This window comes from Coregonus clupeaformis, chromosome 10 (genome assembly GCF_020615455.1).
Source record: "Coregonus clupeaformis isolate EN_2021a chromosome 10, ASM2061545v1, whole genome shotgun sequence".
NCBI classification, from domain to species: Eukaryota; Metazoa; Chordata; class Actinopteri; order Salmoniformes; family Salmonidae; genus Coregonus; species Coregonus clupeaformis.
The window spans coordinates 51403575-51424872 of NC_059201.1; the positions used below are offsets into that span (position 1 = coordinate 51403575).

The window sequence follows — 21298 nt, forward strand, 5'->3', positions numbered from 1 at the left end:
GTGAGTTGTATAGATTGAGACTGAATAGTGTAGTGAATTTTTTGTTGAAGAACACTTTTCATTCTCTGGAGTACACAGAAAGAGATGCCCACATCAGATTCAAGCTTCTGGGAGAAAGCTGCATTGATCATGTAATGGACGAAGGTCTGCGTATTCCATCTGTGCAACACAACGAGAAGGTAAGAAACGGGTGTTGTCAAGTGGCTTATTGACACTACTGCATTTTTGGGCATGCAAGAGTTGGCTTTTAGGGGGCACGATGAGAGGGAAAGTTCCGTTAACAAGGGCAACTACAAGGAGCTTGCAAAGGTAATTGCATGTTACGATGCTTTACTTGCTGAGTATATGGACGTTTCTACTGTCTTCTCTGGGATGTCGAAATCAATTCAGAATGATTTGATAGCTTCCACTGCATCCTCTGTTAAAAGGGAGATTAAAAGAGGTTGACGCAGTGCCCTTTCCCACATGGCAAATGGAGAAACCACAGAGATCAGCGGTCACTAGCAGTGGTCAGTTATCATCAGCTATGTGGATGATCAGGGCTTTATTCAGGAACGTTTTTGGGGCTACTTTGATGTGTCAAGTGGGCGAGATGTGCAGTCTGTGTTTGACTTAGTGAATTCTGAGATGAGTTTAAGTTCATGGAGAAACTTGTTGCCCAAACCTATGATGGCGCTTCTGTAATGGCTTCTGACTTAAATGGCCTGCAGGCAAAAGTAAGAGAATTAGCTCCGAGTGCCACCTTTGTGCATTGCTATGTATATATATATATATCAATTTAGTTCAGAGTCAGAGCACGAAGTCCATTCCCAAAGTTAAGATTTTCTTTGCGACACTTGGCGGCTTCACCACTTTTTGGGGGAAGTCGACCAATAGGGTGATGTTGCTTGAACAGGCTGGATGTGCATGCTTGACGAAAAATGCACCAACGCGTTGGAATTTCAGGAAAGACTAAAAACAGAGCTGCAAGTGTTTTATTGTGATGAGGAGATTCAAGGGAGATTCAAGCGCCTGGTCCTCTGCCCTCCTGGCTCACCCAAGGCCCTCTGAAGAACTGAAGCCCCTGATCCTCTGCCCTCCTGCCGTCTGTTATTCCCCATGTCCCATATGTCCTCTCATCCACTGGTGCATTAAATGTTTCCCCTCCAAGCACTGTGAGTAGCCCTGTACATTTTCTCTCATCACTGTATGTAGAGTGAATTACATTTTCAAATCAGTGATTCATGTGTAACTCAATGCATCTGCTATTTGTATTTGACCACTCCACTCCCAGTCTCAACTCTCTCCTGACATGAACTGAAGCCATGTCTCATGTGCACTCTCATCCACTGGCGCAATTAATGTTTCCTTTCCAAGCACTGTGAGTAGCGCATTCAATTGTCTCTCATTAATGCATGTAGAGTCAATCACATACACAAACACAATCATATTATTTCACATCAAGGTAATTTTACTCCTTGCTTGGACTAACTCATTCTTAGCTCTTTTGTCTAACTGTGTTGTGTCATTGTTTTTTGTCATCCCAGTCAACTCCTGTCCTGCCCTCAATGGAAGAGTTGAGTTCTTCTCAAACACCATCCATCCATGATGCGCCTGTCCTGCACTGAAGTCTAGCCTCTGAACACCTCAACCCCTGTGCAGCACTGAAGCCTCTGAACACCTCAACCCCTGTCCTGCACTGAAGTCAAGCCTCTGAACACCTCAACTCATGCTTCATACCGTCATTCAATCACTGCGTAAGTAGCTCTCTCATGTTTGGATAAATACCATAGTAAACCAGCAACTCAAGGATTCTTGAAAGACAATCTCTATCTTATTTTAATTGTTTTATTTCAAATAAAGTTTCCCTGCCAGACAAGGATTGTCCTGACTTTCAAGAATCCCTGAACTAACACAATCTAATTATTACACATACACATCAACGATTCACTCTTTGCTTAGACTAACTCATTCTTAGCTCTTTTGTCTAACTGTGTTGTGTTATAGTTTTTGTCTTCCCAGTCATATCCTGTCCTGCCCTCAGTAGAAGAGTTGAGCTCATGATGAGCATATCCTGCACTGCTACTCCCTCGATGAACTGGCCTTGTCCCATTCCCCATAATATTTACTATAAATGTATTCATTAAACGTTTTAGGCTAAAGTAATTTGTCTTTGATTATTTTTTATACATGCTTTGTCGTCTCCATGTGGTCCACATCAATACCGTGAGTCTACCATCCTCCTCAATTTTTCAAGTCACCAGCCTCCACTGCTGTACAGTGAACAGTATGGATGTACCTTTGTGGGCTTTTATAGTCTGTGGTTGTGCCTTCATATTCAGCATAGTCATCCACATCATACAAAAGTGATTTGAATGCTGCAAAGGAGGAACTATGTCCCCAAAACCAAAACATTCCTCTAAAATGTAAACATTTCATCTATATCTTCATTCTTAGTTCAAGATGGAAATAAAAACGGACATTTGGGAAAATTAAGGTTTCTGTTTGAGTGGTGAGATAAACTAATCAGAAAGCCTTTGCCATGCTCTAGATATGCTTAGCTCTGTCCTCTGTGAGTGTTTCATGTACTTCCAAGATACACCTCATTTGAGTTGGTATACTTCAAGCTGGGGAAGGGTGAGGTTCTGATCAGATTCAAGCAGACAAGTATGAGCGAGAGAAAGAAGAAATGTATGGTCTCCATCACAGGTCCCTGTAGAAAGGAAGCTGTATAAAAGGACAGCATTGTGCACTTAAGTCATGATGGTAGTGTTTACTACATACAGTGGGGGAAAAAAGTATTTAGTCAGCCACCAATTGTGCAAGTTCTCCCACTTAAAAAGATGAGAGATGCCTGTAATTTTCATCATAGGTACACGTCAACTATGACAGACAAATTGAGAAAAGAAAATCCAGAAAATCACATTGTAGGATTTGTTATGAATTTATTTGCAAATTATGGTGGAAAATAAGTATTTGGTCACCTACAAACAAGCAAGATTTCTGGCTCTCACAGACCTGTAACTTCTTCTTTAAGAAGCTCCTCTGTCCCTCCACTCGTTACCTGTATTAATGGCACCTGTTTGAACTTGTTATCAGCATAAAAGACACCTGTCCACAACCTCAAACAGTCACACTCCAAACTTCACTATGGCCAAGACCAAAGAGCTGTCAAAGGACACCAGAACAAAATTGTAGACCTGCACCAGGCTGGGAAGACTGAATCTGCAATAGGTAAGCAGCTTGGTTTTAAGAAATCAACTGTGGGAGCAATTATTAGGAAATGGAAGACATACAAGACCACTGATAATCTCCCTCGATCTGGGGCTCCACGCAAGATCTCACCGCGTGGGGTCAAAATGATCACAAGAACGGTGAGCAAAAATCCCAGAACCACACGGGGGGACCTAGTGAATGACCTGCAGAGAGCTGGGACCAAAGTAACAAAGCCTACCATCAGTAACACACTACGCCGCCAGGGACTCAAATCCTGCAGTGCAGACGTGTCCCCCTGCTTAAGCCAGTACATGTCCAGGCCCGTCTGAAGTTTGCTAGAGTGCATTTGGATGATCCAGAAGAGGATTGGGAGAATGTCAGATGAAACCAAAATATAACTTTTTGGTAAAAACTCAACTCGTCGTGATTGGAGGACAAAGAATGCTGAGTTGCATCCAAAGAACACCATACCTACTGTGAAGCATGGGGGTGGAAACATCATGCTTTGGGGCTGTTTTCTGCAAAGGGACCAGGACGACTGATCTGTGTAAAGGAAAGAATGAATGGGGCCATGTATCGTGAGATTTTGAGTGAAAACCTCCTTCCATCAGCAAGGGCATTGAAGATGAAACGTGGCTGGGTCTTTCAGCATGACAATGATCCCAAACACACCGCCCGGGCAACGAAGGAGTGGCTTCGTAAGAAGCATTTCAAGGTCCTGGAGTGGCCTAGCCAGTCTCCAGATCTCAACCCCATAGAAAATCTTTGGAGGGAGTTGAAAGTCCGTGTTGCCCAGCGACAGCCCCAAAACATCACTGCTCTAGAGGAGATCTGCATGGAGGAATGGGCCAAAATACCAGCAACAGTGTGTGAAAACCTTCAATATATATTTTTTCTATGAATAAAGACTTGCCAATGTGCGAAAATTCGGTATTTTGACATGTCCCTCCGTGCACCCTCTGTGACTTACAGATTTTAACACACTTTTTCTCAAAGTTTTCACCATTGTAAAGCCCTAATTATTTTGATGCCTTGACAAATTCAGTTGCTGAAGATTGTTATTTATTTAATGTGATTAGTGATTCATGTTAAGGTACAAATAACCTGTCCCTCATTTTAAGATCTTTACGTGAACTGAACTCTCGTTTTAAAATGGTGAAACTATTCCTTAATTATTATTATTTCAAAAGAAACATTGAATAGTGAAATCATAGTGTAAAAGCAGCTGGGCTGGTTCTACTCTTTTTGGCCGTTTTGTGATGGACAACTGAGTGGTTCGAGTATAACTGTTACCCACAGATAGACAGGCTAGAAATGTTTTAACAATGTTTTGTGAAGCTTGCATTCAATTGCCCTACCATGTTGTACCAGATGTTTGTAAACGAAGTAAATGTAAACAAACAGCATATAGCCTCAAAACATGGTTAAAACTATAATTTTGATATCATGGGTCCTTGCATCCATAGCTTTGTCTATGAATGTGAGATTGGTTACATTTCTCCAGACCCATCCCTAATTTTTTTACCAAAACAGGGGCAGGTACACACCATTTTGTGTTGATCCCTTTTTCATACTACACTGAACAAAAATATAAACGCAACATGCAACAATTTCAAAGATTCTACTGAGTTACAGTTCATATAAGGAAACCAGTCAGTATCTGGTGTGGCAACCATTTGCCTCAGCCCGACACATCTCCTTCACATAGAGTTGATCAGACTGTTGACTGTGGCCTATGGAATGTTGTCCCACTCTTCTTCAATGGCTGTGTACGCTGTCGTACACGTCGATCCAGAGCATCCCAAACATGCTCAATGGGTGACATGTTTGGTGAGTATGCAGGCCATTGAAGAACTGGGACATTTTCAGTTTCCAGGAATTGTATACAGATCCTTGCGACATGGGGTGATGGCGGCGGATAAATGGCACGACAGGATGAATGGGCCTCAGGATCTAGTCACTGTATCTCTGTGCATTCAAATTGCCATCGATAAAATGCAATTGTGTTTTTTTTGTTCCGTAGCTTATGCCTGCCTGCCCATACCATTACCCCACCGCCACAATGGGGCACTCTGTTCACAACGTTGACATCAGCAAACCACTCGCCCACACGATCCCATACACGTGGTCTGCGGTTGTGAAGCCGGTTGGACGTACTGCCAAAAGCTCTGGTGGACATACCTGCAGTCAGCATGCCAATTACACGCTCCCTCAAAACTTGAGACATATGCGGCATTGTGTTGTGTGACAAAACTGCACATTTTAGAGTGGCATTTTATTGTCCCCAGCACAAGGTGCACCTGTGTAATGATCCTGCTGTTTAATGAGCTTCTTGATATGCCACACCTGTCAGGTGGATGGATTATCTTGGCAAAGGAGAAATGCTTGTTAACAGGGATGTAAACAAATTTGTGCACACAATTTAGAGAAATATGCTTTTTGTGCGTATGGAACATTTCTGGGATCTTTTATTTCAGCTCATGAAACATGGGACCAACACCTTGCATGTTGCGTTTATATTTTAGTTAAGTGTAGTTTGACAACCCTGTTTGTAAGCTTTTAAATGATATCAATCTCAACCATTTTATATTTTCCAGTGCTGCAAAATGGGTCAACTTTGAGCACCTTTATCTCTTTTATGTGTTAGCATTCAGGTCCAAAAACTCACTTTCTGAGCACTTCTACAATGGGCAAATATTTATGAAAGGTTTCGTTCAAATCAAAAGGGGTGCTGTCAAAAAGTGATTGAAATCAAATGGATTTACCCTTCAATCAAAGGTCACAGTTCTCTGCTGTGGCATCTGTCGTGATGGGTGTGGGTCTTTGTCCTCCCCATTTAAAGGGACACACACACACTCTCTCGCTTTCTCTCTCTCTGTCTCTCTCTCTCTCACTCTCACTCTACTACTATTGCCTTGGGCACTGGTCAACGAAAGCATTGAGCAGACCGCTCTTGAATTTCAACAGCTATGTAAACAACCTGTCAAGGTGTGTGGACTGGCATTGTTCGTGTTAGCTTTTTAGCAAGGTCAAAAGCTTACAGGCGTATAAGATAACCGCAAATCTCTGACCTCCAACCAAATCCTGGTGAGGCATGGACTGACAAGACAGAAGCCCCTCTAGGCTACAGACCACGACCCAGACCACAACCCAGGGAAAGTATAAGCACTCCATAGAATGCTCCAAGGAATGTCACCTGTGATTAGAAGTGATGGTTTGTGGGTTCAGAGAGAGAGAGAGAGCAGTGACACGTTGGTAAACTCTAGTGACTCATCATGCTTGTCTGGCCGAGCAGTCCCAGATGACACATCTACCCAAAACAACACCACATTATTATGTCTGTGTGGACACAAGGCGGCGGGCAGGAGAATTCCCCATTGTTCCCTAAACAAGTGATGACTAAAATAACAGCTAGAGATTTTTATCAGTGAAACGCAATTAAGCTTTCATGGAGCATACAGCTCATTTTCAAGTAATGTACCTTTGTAGGGGTGTAGAAATGATGTTGAATATAATAATAAACTATATTTAGAAATCTGACTCCAATATTGTGTGAATAAATGCAACAGGCCCTGTGCGTCTCTGGAGGAATCTAGTCAAGGTAGCGAGCCTTGCATCACCTCTCAGTATGAATACAATGAACATGTGTCTAATTTGCACCGCTATGAAATTATTGAGAGATACACATAGCTAATCCTGGCAACAAATGTTCTAGTATTCATTTATTGAGGCAAGCAGATCAGAGATGTCAAGGTGGTACCGAAGCATGTGTAGTGTATAGTGTAAATAAAAAAATGACCAATGGACCACAGGAGGTTGGTGGCACCTTAATTGGGGAGAACGGGTCCGTGGTAATGACAGGAGAGGAATCAGTGGAATAGTATCAAATACATCAAACACATGGTTTCCAGATGTTTGATGCCATTCCATTTGCTCCGTTCCGGCCACTATTATGAGCCGTTCTCCCCTCAGCAGCCTCCACTGCAATAGACCTACTAAATTATAAGCGTACAGCCAATCAAATAATTACTCTGTAAAACGAGGAATGCATTTACTCAATTCAGTTAATAGAATTTATTAGTCACTAAATAATTAAAACTCAAACAATTACAGTGTACATGAAATGCATGAAACATTACAGACTACTCAGCGTAAATGACTTTCAACTAAGTAAGACTTAACGTGGATACATGTGTCTTCAGTTAAGAATAATCTCTAAGATATAAAACTGTGTGATACACACAGGAGCTTGGTAACAAGTTCTCAAAGTATGAACAAATTCAGTGCCCTTGTAACCAAATTCAAGCAAAAACTCACCCCCAACCTAAATGAACATTTCTTTGCACTTTGCTAGTCAAAACAAAAGACAGGAAAACACACCCAGATTCTAATCTAATCAACTCATTTTAAATGATAGGGGCGCACCACTGTGTCAGTTTCCCTGTAACAATACATCCATAGCACTTACAGTACAATAAAACATATCAAAATGTGTAGCTCTTCATGAACTCTTGAAACAATCCAAACATGACAATTTAATTCACACAGTAACATTCATTTAGTCGATTCAAGTTTTCTTCAGTCTTCACACCAACGTGTCCGTGCTCCCAGGGTTCTATGGGAACATCCCTCCCCGGAGAAAACCACAGACAAGTTGTGTTTGAGCCCTGTGATAGCCCACAGATAGTCAGCCTTCCAAACAATGTCATACATTATGATTGAGTCATCAAGTCGCTTGTCGCGAGTATCATCTTCTCTTATTCTTCCACTACACCTTTAGTGCTTTTCACTATACTCGACTTGAGTGGGTTGAGTCACTGACGTGATCTTCTTGTCCGGTTTTGCACCCCCGCGGGTTTGTGCGGTGGGGGAGATCTTCGTGGACTATACTCCGCCTTGTCTCAGGGTAGTAAGTTGGTGGTCTGTTAAGATCCCTCTGGTGGTGTGGGGGTTGGTCGGCCCTGTCCGGTGGTATCATCGGACGGGGCCACAGTCCCCCGACCCCCCCTGTCTCAGTCTCCAGTATCTATGCTGTAATAGTCTATGTGCGGAGGGACTAGGGTCAGTCTGTCCTATCTGGTGTAATTATCCTGTCTTATCTGGTGTCTTGTGTGATCTTAAGCATGGTCCCTCTAATTCTCACATCTCTCTCCCACTCTCTTTCTCTCCCTCCTGGAGGATCTGAGCCTTAGGACCATGCCTCAGGACTACCTGGTCTGATGACTTCTGGCTGTCCCCGTCCCCAGTACACCTGGTCGTGCTGCTGATCCAGTTTCTGCTGTTCTGCCTGCGGCTATGGAACCCTGACCTGTTCACCGGTCATGCGACCTTATCCCAGATCTGCTATTTCGACTCTCCCTCTCTTGCTCTCTCTCTCTCTCTCGCTCTACCGCACCTGCTGTCTCGAACTCTGAATGCTCGGCTATGAAAAGCCAACTGGCATTTACTCCTGAGGTGCTGACCTGTTGCACCCTCTATAACCACTGTGATTATTATTTGACCCTGCTGGTCATCTGTGAAGGTATGAACATCTTGAAGTACGGTCTGGCCTTAATGGCCACATACTCTTATAATCTCTACCAGGCACAGCAAGAAGAGGACTGGCCACCCCTCAGAGCCTGGTTCCTCTTTAGGTTTCTTCATAGGTTCCTGCCTTACTAGGGAGTTTTTCGTAGCCACCGTGCTTCTACATCTGCATTGCTTGCCTTTGGGGGGTTTAGGTTGGGTTTCTGTATAAGCACTTTGTGACAACTGCTGTGGTAAAAAGGGCTTTATAAATACATTTGATTGATTGGTTGATTGATTGATTGATTGATAGTGTAACTTGTACCGTATCCCTCATGCATCATGTGTCAGCAAGTAGAGCAACTTTCAATGATCGCACGATATAAATGGGCTGTATAGAGGGCAAGATGCTTGTTTTAGTGAACACATGTATAATACATGTGCAGTACATTTGTAAATAAACTAAGAAAGAACAAACTGCTTTAAGGTATAAGAAGGTCTGTATTTCCAACTTCCGACGTGCAACAACCCCTTTCCCTGTTCTCAGCATGTCTCATCCCCCCATCCATTCTTCCCCTCTTTTCCTCTCTTTCTTCAGGAGAGGGTTACTCCTGTTGGTTGGTGGGACAGTACTGTCTTTGTCTGAGACCCTCTTGTAAACCTCAGCTCAGGGCTTTGGCAAAGTGGCACACAATTGAAATAAGCCATTTGAAATCCTTTTAATGCTGAACCGCCTAATAAGAAAGGCCCCCAACAAGACAAGGCCCCCTGCATGTATCCACCCATCCATCTATCCATCTATCTTGCTTTAGCAAAGTCTTGTGTGCAGCCTACAAGTGGATTTGGCAGGGCCTATATAGCACCAGTTTTAACAGAACTGTAAGACTCTCAGGCTGTGTTAGGGAAATTAAGAGGCCACATAAACAGTGTATTGGGTATCTGATGTTTTGTTTGTCCTTGTCCTCAGAAGGGCAGAAATTAAATGTGGTCCCTGTGGGTGTGCTGGGATTCCAACTCAAAACAAATGATCTGAATTTTGAGTTACAGATGAAAAAATATATAGGCCTATACTGTACTATAGACATTAGTCATGCTGTAAATATGCAAGTATTGTGCCATGGCTCTGAGGACAATGGGCTTAGTGTAATTAAATGCCACCATAAACCATGAGTATTGCTTTGTATGACAATTTAATCAAATCATATTTTTATTTGTTACATGCTTCGTAGACAAAAAGTGTAGACAAAAAGTGAAATACTCACTTACTAGCCTTTCCCAACAATGCACAAGGAATAAATACACAATGGGTAACGATAACTTGGCTATATACATGGTGTACCAGTACCGAGTCGATGTGCAGGGATACGAGGTAATTGAGGTAGATATTTACATTTAGGTAGGGATAAAGTGACTAGGCAACAAAACAGATAATAAACAGTAACAGCAGCGTGTGATAAATCAAAAGAGTTCAATGCAGATAGTCCGGGTAGCTATTGGTCAACCACTGGGGAGCCAGGCCCACACATTGGGGAGCCAGGCCCAGTCAATCAGGTTCCTTACCTTAGTGATGAGCTTGGAGGGCACAATGGTGTTGAACGGTGAGCTGTAGTTAATGAAAAGCATTCTCACGTAGGTGTTCCTTTTGTCCAAATGGGAAAAGGCAGTGTGGAGTGCAATAGAGATTGCATAATATGTGGCTCTGTTGGGGCGTTATGCGAATTGGAGTGGGTCCAGGGTGTCTGGGATGATGGTGTTGATGTGAGCCATGACCAGCCTTTCAAAGGATTTCATGGCTACAGATGTGAGTGCTACAGGGCAATAGTCATTTAGACAGGATACCTTGGCGTTCTTGGGCACAGGGACTATGGTGGTCTGCTTGAAACATGTACGTATTACAGACTGGGTCAGGGAGAGGTTGAAAATGTCAGTGAAGACACTTGCCAGCTGGTCAGCGCATGCTCTGAGTATGCGTCCTGGTAAGCTGTCTGGCCCTGCGGCCTTGTGAATGTTAACCTGTTTAAAGGTCTTACTCACATCGGCTATGGAGAGCGTGATCACACAGTCGTCCGGAACAGCTGATGATCTCATGCATGGTTCAGTTTTGCTAGCCTCGAAGTGAGAATAGAAGGTATTTAGCTCATCTGGTAGGCTCGCGATTGGGTTTCCCTTTGTAATCTGTTATAGTTTGCAATCCTACGAGCATCAGAGCCGGTGTAGTAGGATTTGATCTTGGTTCTGTATTGATGCTTTGCATGTTTGATGGTTTGTCGGAAGTCATAGCGAGATTTTTTATAATCATCCGGATTAGTGTCCCGCTCTTTGAAATCGGCAGCTTTTTAACTCAGTGTGGATGTTGCCTGTAATCCATGGCTTCTGGTTGGGATATATACGTACGGTCACTGTACGGTCACTGAATCCCGGAACATATTTCAGTCTGTGCTAGCGAAACAGTCCTGTAGCTTAGCATCCGCTTCATCGGACCACTTCCATATTGAGTACGTCACCGGTACTTCCTGTTTGAGTTTTTGCTTGTAAACAGGAAGTTGCACAGGTGACATGCTGGTAGAAATTATGTAAAACGGATTTGTTTTCTTGCATTAAAGTCACCGGCCACTAGGAGCACCGCCTCTGGGTGAGCATTCCCTGTCATATTTTGGCCAAAAGCAGCAGTGGTTATGATTTAAATGCAGAATCCTGAATAGTGGAAATTGCATCCTTCCATTCTCCTGTCCTTGAATTTAGTGTCATGCTTTGGTAGGTGAAAGTAATATAAAGTTCAACCTGGCTTTCATCTATTCAATCATGTTTGTTTTATGTTTGCTTGGAAAAAAGGAAGGATTAAAAAAAAGCTTTCCAAGTGAGCTCCTTACATCTCAACACCATCACCAATGCCCAACATAGATGCACACCTGTGGAACTGGGTCAAATGGGGCGCAGGGTTGCCAGGAAGTGTGGCAGGATTTGCACTGGGCTCACCACACATGCAAACACTCAACCTTCAACCTCAAATCTGGCAATCTGGCCCAAAGAAAAAGCCCCTAGTGTGAGAGCAACAGCGTGCAGCTTTTTAGATGTTTAACTTTTTTTTTCTGGCACTTTTCCTACAGCTGAACTCTGATGACCCACTTAGCATGACAAAACAATTAATTTATTCATCTTCTGAGTATTCCCAAAGCTTGCTTTTCGGGAAAAACATCAGGAAAAGTACTTGCTTGTTTGTTTTTGGGGAGTTGTAAGTATTGGCTCCCCGAGTACCGTTCACCAGGTTAAACAGGCCAAAGCATTGGACACAGCACCAATAGGGGTGGTCTTAGCCCGTAAGGCATCCCATTTACTCTTGGCACTCCAGATATCACGGTGAATGATTTGCCGTGCGTAAATGCTGATGTGAAGACACTGGTGTGTAGTGTGTGTGTGTGTGTTTATACGAGCTAATGTATTTGTACTTTGTGACATCTGCTGATGTAAAAAGGGCTTTAGAAATACATTTGATTTTATTTGAACGGCACTGACATTTACTGTGTTTTTTTTCTCATTCTCTGCTCATGCTAAGTTCTCTCTGAGGCAAAACATTTCCTAAAGCAACAGTTCCTAACAGTGGGCGAGCTGTGGAGTGGCTGCAACAGCTGCAGTATCACAAGACAGAGAGCACACGATACATAGAGATCCATCACACCATGCTAACTTATAACAAGATGCATAGGGATCCATAACACCATGCTAACTTATAACTGGGATAGACACCGATACTTCGACCATCTCTGAAAGTATTAGGGCCGGGACGATAGTAGTATCGCAATATTTTTTCCAGGCCAACATTTTTTACACGAAGCAGACCCAACTCTGGTCCTTTAAAAACCTGTATGTAAAATATTGTCTGCTATAGCTTGGAAAATAAATACATGTGACTCTGGATGACAACATAATGATCTATGTTTCCTATATTAGGGCTGTTTTCCTAAAGAAGCTTCGTATTTTGTTTCCTTGCCACGATACTGACGAGTATCGCAATACTGGAAAGTATAAATTGCATAGACTCTCCTCCTGAATGTATTTAGCTGCTTATGACATCCTACATATCCATAAGTTGAGGTCAAATTATAATTTGGGTGAACTATCACTTTAACTTAAAGTAAGGAGAAGACCCACCATTGCAAACCACAGTTTGCTTAGAAGACACAAATGACCTACAATCATGCTCTTCCTGAAAAGACAGACTGCTACACAACCTTTGATGCTCAGTCTAGGCAGGAAATCAATATGTTACTCTTACTCAGTCCCTGGAAAGACTTCACATGAGAAACTCACTCTTAGAAAAGTTATTGCCACATATTAATACTTTCTCTGAATAGATGCCAGTAAATCTAGATCACAACGCTATAGACTTCCTCTGGCCTGACCCACATTAAACTAGAGACAGTAAACCCATATTGTAATACACTGCACCAGTGGTGTAGTATAAATCAAATCAAATCAAATTGTATTGGTCACATACACATATTTAGCAGATGTTATTGCGGGTGTAGCGAAATGCTTGTGTTCCTAGCTCCAACAGTGCAGTAGTATCTAACAATTCACAACAATACACACACATCTAAAAGTAAAAAAATTGAATTAAGAAATATATACTGTAAATATTAGGATGAGCAATGTCGGAGTGGCATTGACCAAAATACAGTAGAATACAGTATATACATATGGAATATAACATGGTATAACATGGTCTATTGAGATTTCAACCCCAGCCAAGGTATTTCTGGGTCTGGGGCAACGGTTCTTCAGTTCTCAGGAAGGCAGTATTGATGCTCACTTCCTTAGCCATCCACTACATTAACACCAGTACACTGCCCTACCCTATGTCAGTTATCTGAATGGGCTAAACAGAAAGGCATTACAACTAAAACTCTAATTTTACAATGACACACTTTACGCTAAATCCCATCCTGTACACTTTTATCTGTCCCTGCTGAGATGGGAATCTTCGACTGTGTCTGAAAACTAGCTGTCAAATCCTTCCTGTGCTGAAATGTGGCATTTGTAAATGTGGCTCATTGCCACATTTGCCATTATGTAGAGAATCTTGGAAACTTTCACTGACTACATAAATAATGGAATCTACAGTATGTACTGTATGAGTGTCATGTTGTGGTATTGTGCCGTAATATTGTGAAATATCCTTCATGGATAAAGTACTTCTTACATACTGTATCCCCAATAGGGTTGGTTCAGTAAATCAAATATTGTGTTGTCATCTAAAGAGAACTTAATACACATGCCAAAGAAAGAGTTCCAAAATGTATGATACGGGCAATTCCACGATAATGGCATTTCGCTGAGACTCAGATTGTTCACTTAAAAATGTATGTCAAACAAATACCATTGATTTCAAAGTTTTAAAAAACATTCAACTCTATGCACAGGGACTAATCTTAACCATTTATACTGACATCTTTACAAAACACATTTACTCGAAGAACTGTGCAGATGCAAAGTTTGGTAACAGAATTTCGGTAAAATCTCCCTCAGTTTATGTGACCAGTGTCAGCTATGACATGACACCTTCACTTTGAAAAAATATTTTGGGGTTATTTAACTACAGTAAGTGAAGTGGATTAACGCCCGGTAACAGAATTACGGTAACGGAATTTAATCATGGGTCCCAGATCTGTACTATACAGAAATGCATAATTATGGTTATGATTATCATTCTCTTCATGGTGATGTATCCTGAATAGGTACAAAGGTAGAAATATGCAATATCCTTATTTTGCATATTTGGGTATTATTCTACACATTGCTATTATTTTAATGAGCTCCGCCCCACAAAAATACATTTGGTTGGTCCGGACCACACCAAAGCTGAACCAATCATAGACGTCTATGTTTCACAAGTTTGGACATCAAAGTACAGCACAGTAGAGCTTAGTAGAGAACAGTACAGCACATTAGAGTAAAGTCGAGTATAGTTCAGTACAGTACATTATACTGTACTCAACTCTAGTGTGCTCTACTGTACAGTACTGAACTATATTCTACAGTACTGTACTGTACTGAACTCTTCTGTGCTCTACTGTGCTGTACTGTGTTGTCCAAACTTGTGAAACATAGACGTCGATGATTGGTTCGGATTTGGTCCGGACTGGACTAAATCTAAACCAATCATGGACGACTATGTTTGGGCCAAATCAAGGACGGTCCGGACCAGACCAAAAATCGACATCTGTGGACGTTGAAATTAAAGCCGGTCTGGACTGTACCAAAACACGACGTCTGTGGACGTTGAAATCAAAGCCAGGGTGGATTGACCAAATTTCAACTACTTTTCAACGTCCATAGATGTCTGGTGTTGGTGCTCAGTGGGTAAGAATGCTGGTTTCAGTAAATGGAAAGAGAGGGGGCTCATGTGTAGGTGTCAGTAAGATCCGGGAGAGGTGACATTAACTGGAGAGAGAGACAGGGAGAGAGATAGGGAGGGAGGGAGAGAGAGAGGGGTTGTCTAGACTGTTTTCACACTTGCTTTCACCACCAGACAAGAGAAAGAGAAAGAAAACAGTTATGAGCTGAGCATACCAGTATGCCAGTGGAAGGGAGCACAGGAGCAGGTGACCCAATTGTGGTTTGTGACTAAAATGAGTTTTTAAGAGATTCTCCGGTACTTTTGTATACTTTTTAGCCAGTAGTTCTGAAAGTAGTACTCACAAGCCAAAAGTGGTCCCAGAAAATTGCGTACTATGCAGAGCTGCCGGAAAACGTATTGCGAGACAGCATTTGCCTAAGTTTCAAAGCAGCAGCACCGACTGTGCCAGTAAATTCTCAGCACATTTTAGCGTTCCATTTCAACATTAACCTGCTCTGTCTCAGTCTACATTTGAAAACCATTGAAGACTACACGCAGAAAGGTCGTGCTATTTGTATTTGAGCAATACGATTGGCAGTTCATTCAAGCGCCACAACTTATTGAGCAATACAGAAGTTGATAGCTACGTTCACAAAGCACACACGAGCTGTCCTGAGCAAAAAGAAGTGCACATCAATCTTCTCGTTGAGCTTATTTATTTTAGGGAAAGTGATTTACAAAAGTAAACCTTCAATAGTGAACATACTAACAATATGCTGGCTACTGTTGATAGTCTGCAAAAATAATGCTACAAAAATAGTCTTTAGCATTTGTCTGTAGCCAAGTCGATATCTCTTTTGGAACGCATGGGGAGCATCGCTGCACAGCTATTTTCAGGTCTTTCCAGAGATGTTCGATTGGGTTCATGTCCGGACTCTGGCTGGGCCATTCAAGGACATTCAGAGACTTGTCATGAAACAACTCCTGCATTGTCTTGGCTGTGTGCTTAGGGTCATTGTCCTGTTGGAAAGTGAACCTTCGCCACAGGCTGAGGTCCTGATCGCTCTGGAGCAGGTTTTCATCAAGGATCTCTCTGTACTTTGCTCCATTCATCTTTCCCCCGATCCTGACTATTCTCCCAGTCCCTGCCGCTGAAAATCATCCCCACAGCATGATGCTGCCACCACCATGCTTCACCGTAGGGATGGTGCAAGGTTTCCTCCAGAAGTGACACTTGGCATTTAGGCCAAAGAGTTCAATCTGGGTTCCAGAGAATCTTGTTTCTCATGGTCTGAGAGTCTTTAGGTGCCTTTTGGCAAACTCCAAGTGGGCTGTCATGTGCCTTTTACTGAGCAGTGGCTTCCGTCTGGCCACTATACCAAAAAGGCCTGATTGGTGGAGTACTGTAGAGATGGTTGTCCTTCTGGAAGGTTCTCCCGTCTTCACAGAGGAACTCTGGAGCTCTGTCAGAATGATCATCAGGTTTTTGGTTACCTACCTGACCAAGGCCCTTCTCCCCTGATTGCTCAATTTGGCCGGCCTGCCAGCTCTAGGAAGAGTCTTGGTGGTTCCAAACTTCTTCCATTTAAGAATGATGGAGGCCAGAATTGTTTTTGTACCCTTCACCAGATCAGTGCCTCGACACAGTCCTGTCTCGGAGCTCTACGGACAATTCCTTTGACCTCAATCATGGCTTGGTTTTTGCTCTGACATGCATTGTCAACTGTGGGACCTTATATAGGTCCTGAGTGGCGCAGTGGTCTAAGGCACTGCATCGCAGTGCTAACTGTGCCACTAGAGATCCTGGTTCGAATCCAGGCTCTGTCGCAGCCGGCCGAGACCGGGAGACTCATGGGCGGCGCACAATTGGCCCAGCGTCGTCCAGGGTAGGGGAGGGAATGGCCAGCAGGGATGTAGCTCAGTTGATAGAGCATGGTGTTTGCAACGCCAGGGTTGTGGGTTCGATTCCCATGGGGGGCCAGTATAAAAAAAAGTAAGTCGCTCTGGATAAGAGCGTCTACTAAATGGCTAAAATGTATATAGACAGGTGTGTGCGTCTCCAAATCATGTCCAATCAATTGAATTTACCACAGGTGGAATCAAGTTGTAGAAACATCTCAAGGATGATCAATGGAAACAGGATGCACCTGAGCTCAATTTTGAATCTCATAGCAAAGGGTCTGAATACTTATTTATTTGTATTACATTTGATGAGGATTTGATCAGGAAGGTATAATATTGGCAGGTTGTTATATTAGCAGAACATTACTTCTACAGTATTATGTGAAGTATGGTTTATTCTACATGCAACAACTGTTTCACTTAAATTATCAAAACACTGGGAGACCCATGAGGCGGCTCACAATTGGCCCAGCGTCGTCTGGGTTAGGGGAGGGTTTGGCATGTACGCTGACTTCGGTCGCCAGTTGTACGGTGTTTCCTCCGACACATTGGCAGTGTGTCAAGAAGCAGTGAGGCTTGGCACGGCTGTGTTTCGGAGGACGCATGGCTCTCGACCTTCGCCTCTCCCAAGTCCATACGGGAGTTGTAGCGATGGGACAAGACTGTAACTACCAATTGGATATCACGAAAAAGGGCTAAAAAGTACCAAAGCTGAAATGTCTTGAGGCAATAAGTATTCAACCCTTTGTTATGGCAAGTCTAAATAGGTTCAGGAATAAAAATGTGTCAGTTTTAGCTAGAGATATTTTTTTTTGCATTGGATGTGTCTCAATCCACCGATGTTGCACTTCTACATCTGCGGTGAAAGGTGACAGAGCTAGAGCGGTGTTTGTCAGACCATGAGACGTCCCGAAAATGAGACTCTCACGAAAACAATGGTGTTGTGTTCTCCGTTTTGCTCTACGACCCCCACAAGCGTCTTGGGACTCGTCTGAGGTTGATACAGCCGACCTGCCAACTTCTGTCTGTAGCGTCCGAACATTTTGGGCTACACACTAATATGACCTCTCTGTGGAAAGGTGAGACTCTCACGAACACGTACATGTTATTTTGCTCTAGGACGCCCACAGGCCTCACAAGACTCGTCTGAAGGTCCCCCGGTGCCAGTTGAAAAAATGAATGGGAGTACAGTATATATGGAGACTGTTCAATGCCAAAAATAAGGGGTTAAATACATGTTAAATACACAAATAAATATCTTATATCTCTCAGATATAGGACAGACACTTCAGAACAAACTTCCTTTAGATTTATTGGGGGGGACTATCTGTTGTTCCATGTAGTGAATCTGTTTTTCAATGCGTTTGTATGAGCTAATGGCAGTGACAACGGTGACTTAAACAGTTACAGAGTTTAATGGCTGTGATAGGAGAAAACTGAGGATGGATCAACAACCTAATTGACAGAGTGAATTATGAAAAGAATAATGGGCAAATGTTGCACAATCCAGGTGTGGAAAGCTCTTAGAGACTTACCCAGAAAGACTCAGCTGTAATCTCTGCCAAAAGAAATTCTAACATGTATTGACTCAGGGAATTGAATACTTATCTAATCAAGATATGAGTGTTTTATTTTTCATAATTTTTATTAATTAATGTTTTTACAAACGTTAGAATTTTCCTTACACTTTGACAGAGTATTTTGTGTAGAAAAATTACAATGAAATCCATTTTAATCCCACTTTGTAACATAACAAAATGTGGAATAAGTCAAGGGGTGTGAATACTTTTTGAAGGCACTGTACTTAAGATCAGCAACTGTACTCTTCTCATATTACTCTGTAGGCTACTGACTGATGTAAAGCTTCCTCCTTCCAAAACACTGTCATGTCTCAGTGGTCTCACCACTTTAGGATTCTTCATGTGGTGCAACCGGTGTCATTAATTAGTCCCTATTGTGAACAAAATTAGTCCCCGGAATTTGACAGTGTTTATAGAGTAGCTCACTAAACTGAAGAATCACATTATACCAAAATGCAAAACACTCAGCCTGATATACTGCCCATTGTGCGAAATACTCCCACTAGCCTTATACAGTCATTGGCTATTCCTAGTATGTGTGCAATTCACATCAATTAAATACGAATCAAAGGGCTTAAAGTGATGACCACAAGACAATCTTTCGGGCACCATTGTGAAAGCTCTGTGGCAAAGAGGGTCAAAATGAAAGCCCAGCACAATTACCCACACTTCCTCCACATTATCTCTATTACCTGATAAACTGAGCGTTCATTCTTCTCCGTTAGATACTCCTTCAGTTGTCAGAGAGGAAGCTGGGAGTGCGGTGTCATCAGACACAAGGAAGAGTGCTTCATTCTATAGCTAGAGGACTCCTGATATCTCCAGGAGTGTTAAGTATACGTTTTGTCTTTATCTGTTGTTGTCTAGTACTGTCTTTTTGCTAGCTAGTGCCATATACTTTTAGCGCTGCCGGTCTTCCTAGAGTCCTACTTGGTGTGTGAAATGCTGACTGCTATTAACTTGCAGATGATTGTTGACACATCAACTAGGATTAAAGATGTACTATACAGAAATCGCTCCACCATTTCCTGGTTGCTAAAGTTGTAATAGTTTGCTTAATTTCAGTTTATGTGGCAAAACAAGCTAGTATAGTGGAGAGAATCATTGTACCATCTAAACCGCTGTGAAATATCTTTACCATACCCCAACATATTGTATTTTCAGATGTTCGAAGCTGGTGTACAAAACCGAAAGTAAAAGACTCAAAAACGGGAAGCATGGAAATAGCGCACAAAGAACAGATCTACCGCTTCTTAGACATGCTTTCAATGAGAATGACAGACATTTCTGTTTGAATTTGGTTGGGTTGCCCAGAAAGTTACATACTGCCATTGCAAACAAAACAAAGACCATTTGCTGCAGCTTCTTTTCTCTCTAGTGGTGGGACACTTGAGGGGCTTGAGATGCTGTGTTCAGTTCGCTGCATGAAACGGTGTCCCTAACAACATACACTGTGCAAAATGGTAAGTACTTGTAGTGACTGTTAACTTTAATCTGAAATAAATAAGTGTTTAATCAACACTATCAAGGCCATACAAAAAAGCAGTACTTGCTGCAGAAGTACTGCTAGCTACCTTGATTTAATTTCCATTTAGAAAAAGTCAATAGGTAACTTTCTTTGCTATTCACCTATGAAAACCATACTGTACTCTGTATCTCAAAGTTTGCAGACAGTGTGCTTTGAAAAAAAAATGCATACAGGACACTCTCCATTTATGCATTACAGAAGAAGCCGCTGAGAAAGACAACCCACTCGTTCACACCCGTGGGTTATTCATTCAGTAGGTCAGTGGAGCACCGCAACTCACAGACCTGGAAGAGGTAACATAAGACAACGGAGCCAAAAGCACATGACAGCTCAATAGAAAAAGTATAATTAGTTACCATCTTTCTGACAGTATCTCTTCTATCCTGCAGAATGTTTCTTCACATTTTGTCCTGATAATCCTGTCCAGATAATTGACTCTAGTGAGAGTGAGGTCTTCTTTACATGGTTCTTAATAGCCAAGTTAATGCCATTGATGAAGGTAGGTCCACATGACAGTTAGTGGTCTGCGAGTAAGTAGGAGAGTTCCCATTTCTTTGTGACTTTCTGCAAGTTTGAGTGAGTTGAGCTCCTAGCTGTGAAGTGTCTAGCTGCCTGTTGCTTCGCTGGCTCCACTATTCAGCTTCTCTGGCAGCACTGTTTTTTTGGAGCAAGTGGGAGCGTGAGAGAGGGAGAGAGCGCTGGAGAAGGGGGGAGGAGAAAAGCTTTGCCTTTCAGAAGGAAATCCCCCTCTAGGCTTTTCAGACCAGTGTGGGATTCACACACGCTCACACATACACACTCACACACTTGTGATGTGGATCTCAATACAGTATTTAAATGAGTGTCTGGGTACACCACACACATTAATTTGAATACTGTATTAAGATCTAAAGTGAAATCAGTATTCAAATTTCGGCACACACACACACACAATAACAAGACACACTCTATCCCCACACAGTCAGCATCAGAGAGAACAAAAAATACAACCCCTCCTTCTAGTGGACCCTTTCTATCTATTTTAATCATTAGGGCTTGGGTAGGGTATAGCTTCATAGCTTAGTCCCCTTTGGAGTCTCCTCTCTTTACTCTCTTCACCAAAGACTTCCAGTGGCTGCTGCAGGCTCTAATTGCGCCCCAAATGGCACCCTATTCCCTACATGGTGCACTACTTTTGACCACAGCCCATAGAGCAAAAGAAGTGCATTATATAGGGAATACTGTAGGGCAACTTTTTGGACACAAACTCTT

General features: G+C 42.4%; 1 protein-coding gene across 1 annotated transcript in view; it reads right to left on the reverse strand.

Annotated features, from left to right (window-relative positions):
• LOC121575532 (uncharacterized protein KIAA1755-like) overlaps positions 1–20669 on the reverse strand; it is a 65734-nt gene extending 45065 nt beyond the window's left edge. The window contains exon 1 of the mRNA XM_041888693.2: positions 20404–20669. Within this exon, the coding sequence (XP_041744627.2) occupies positions 20404–20406 (3 nt within the window). The 5' untranslated portion in view covers positions 20407–20669. The remainder of the gene's footprint in view (positions 1–20403) is intronic.
• Between the last annotated feature and the right edge of the window lie 629 nt (positions 20670–21298).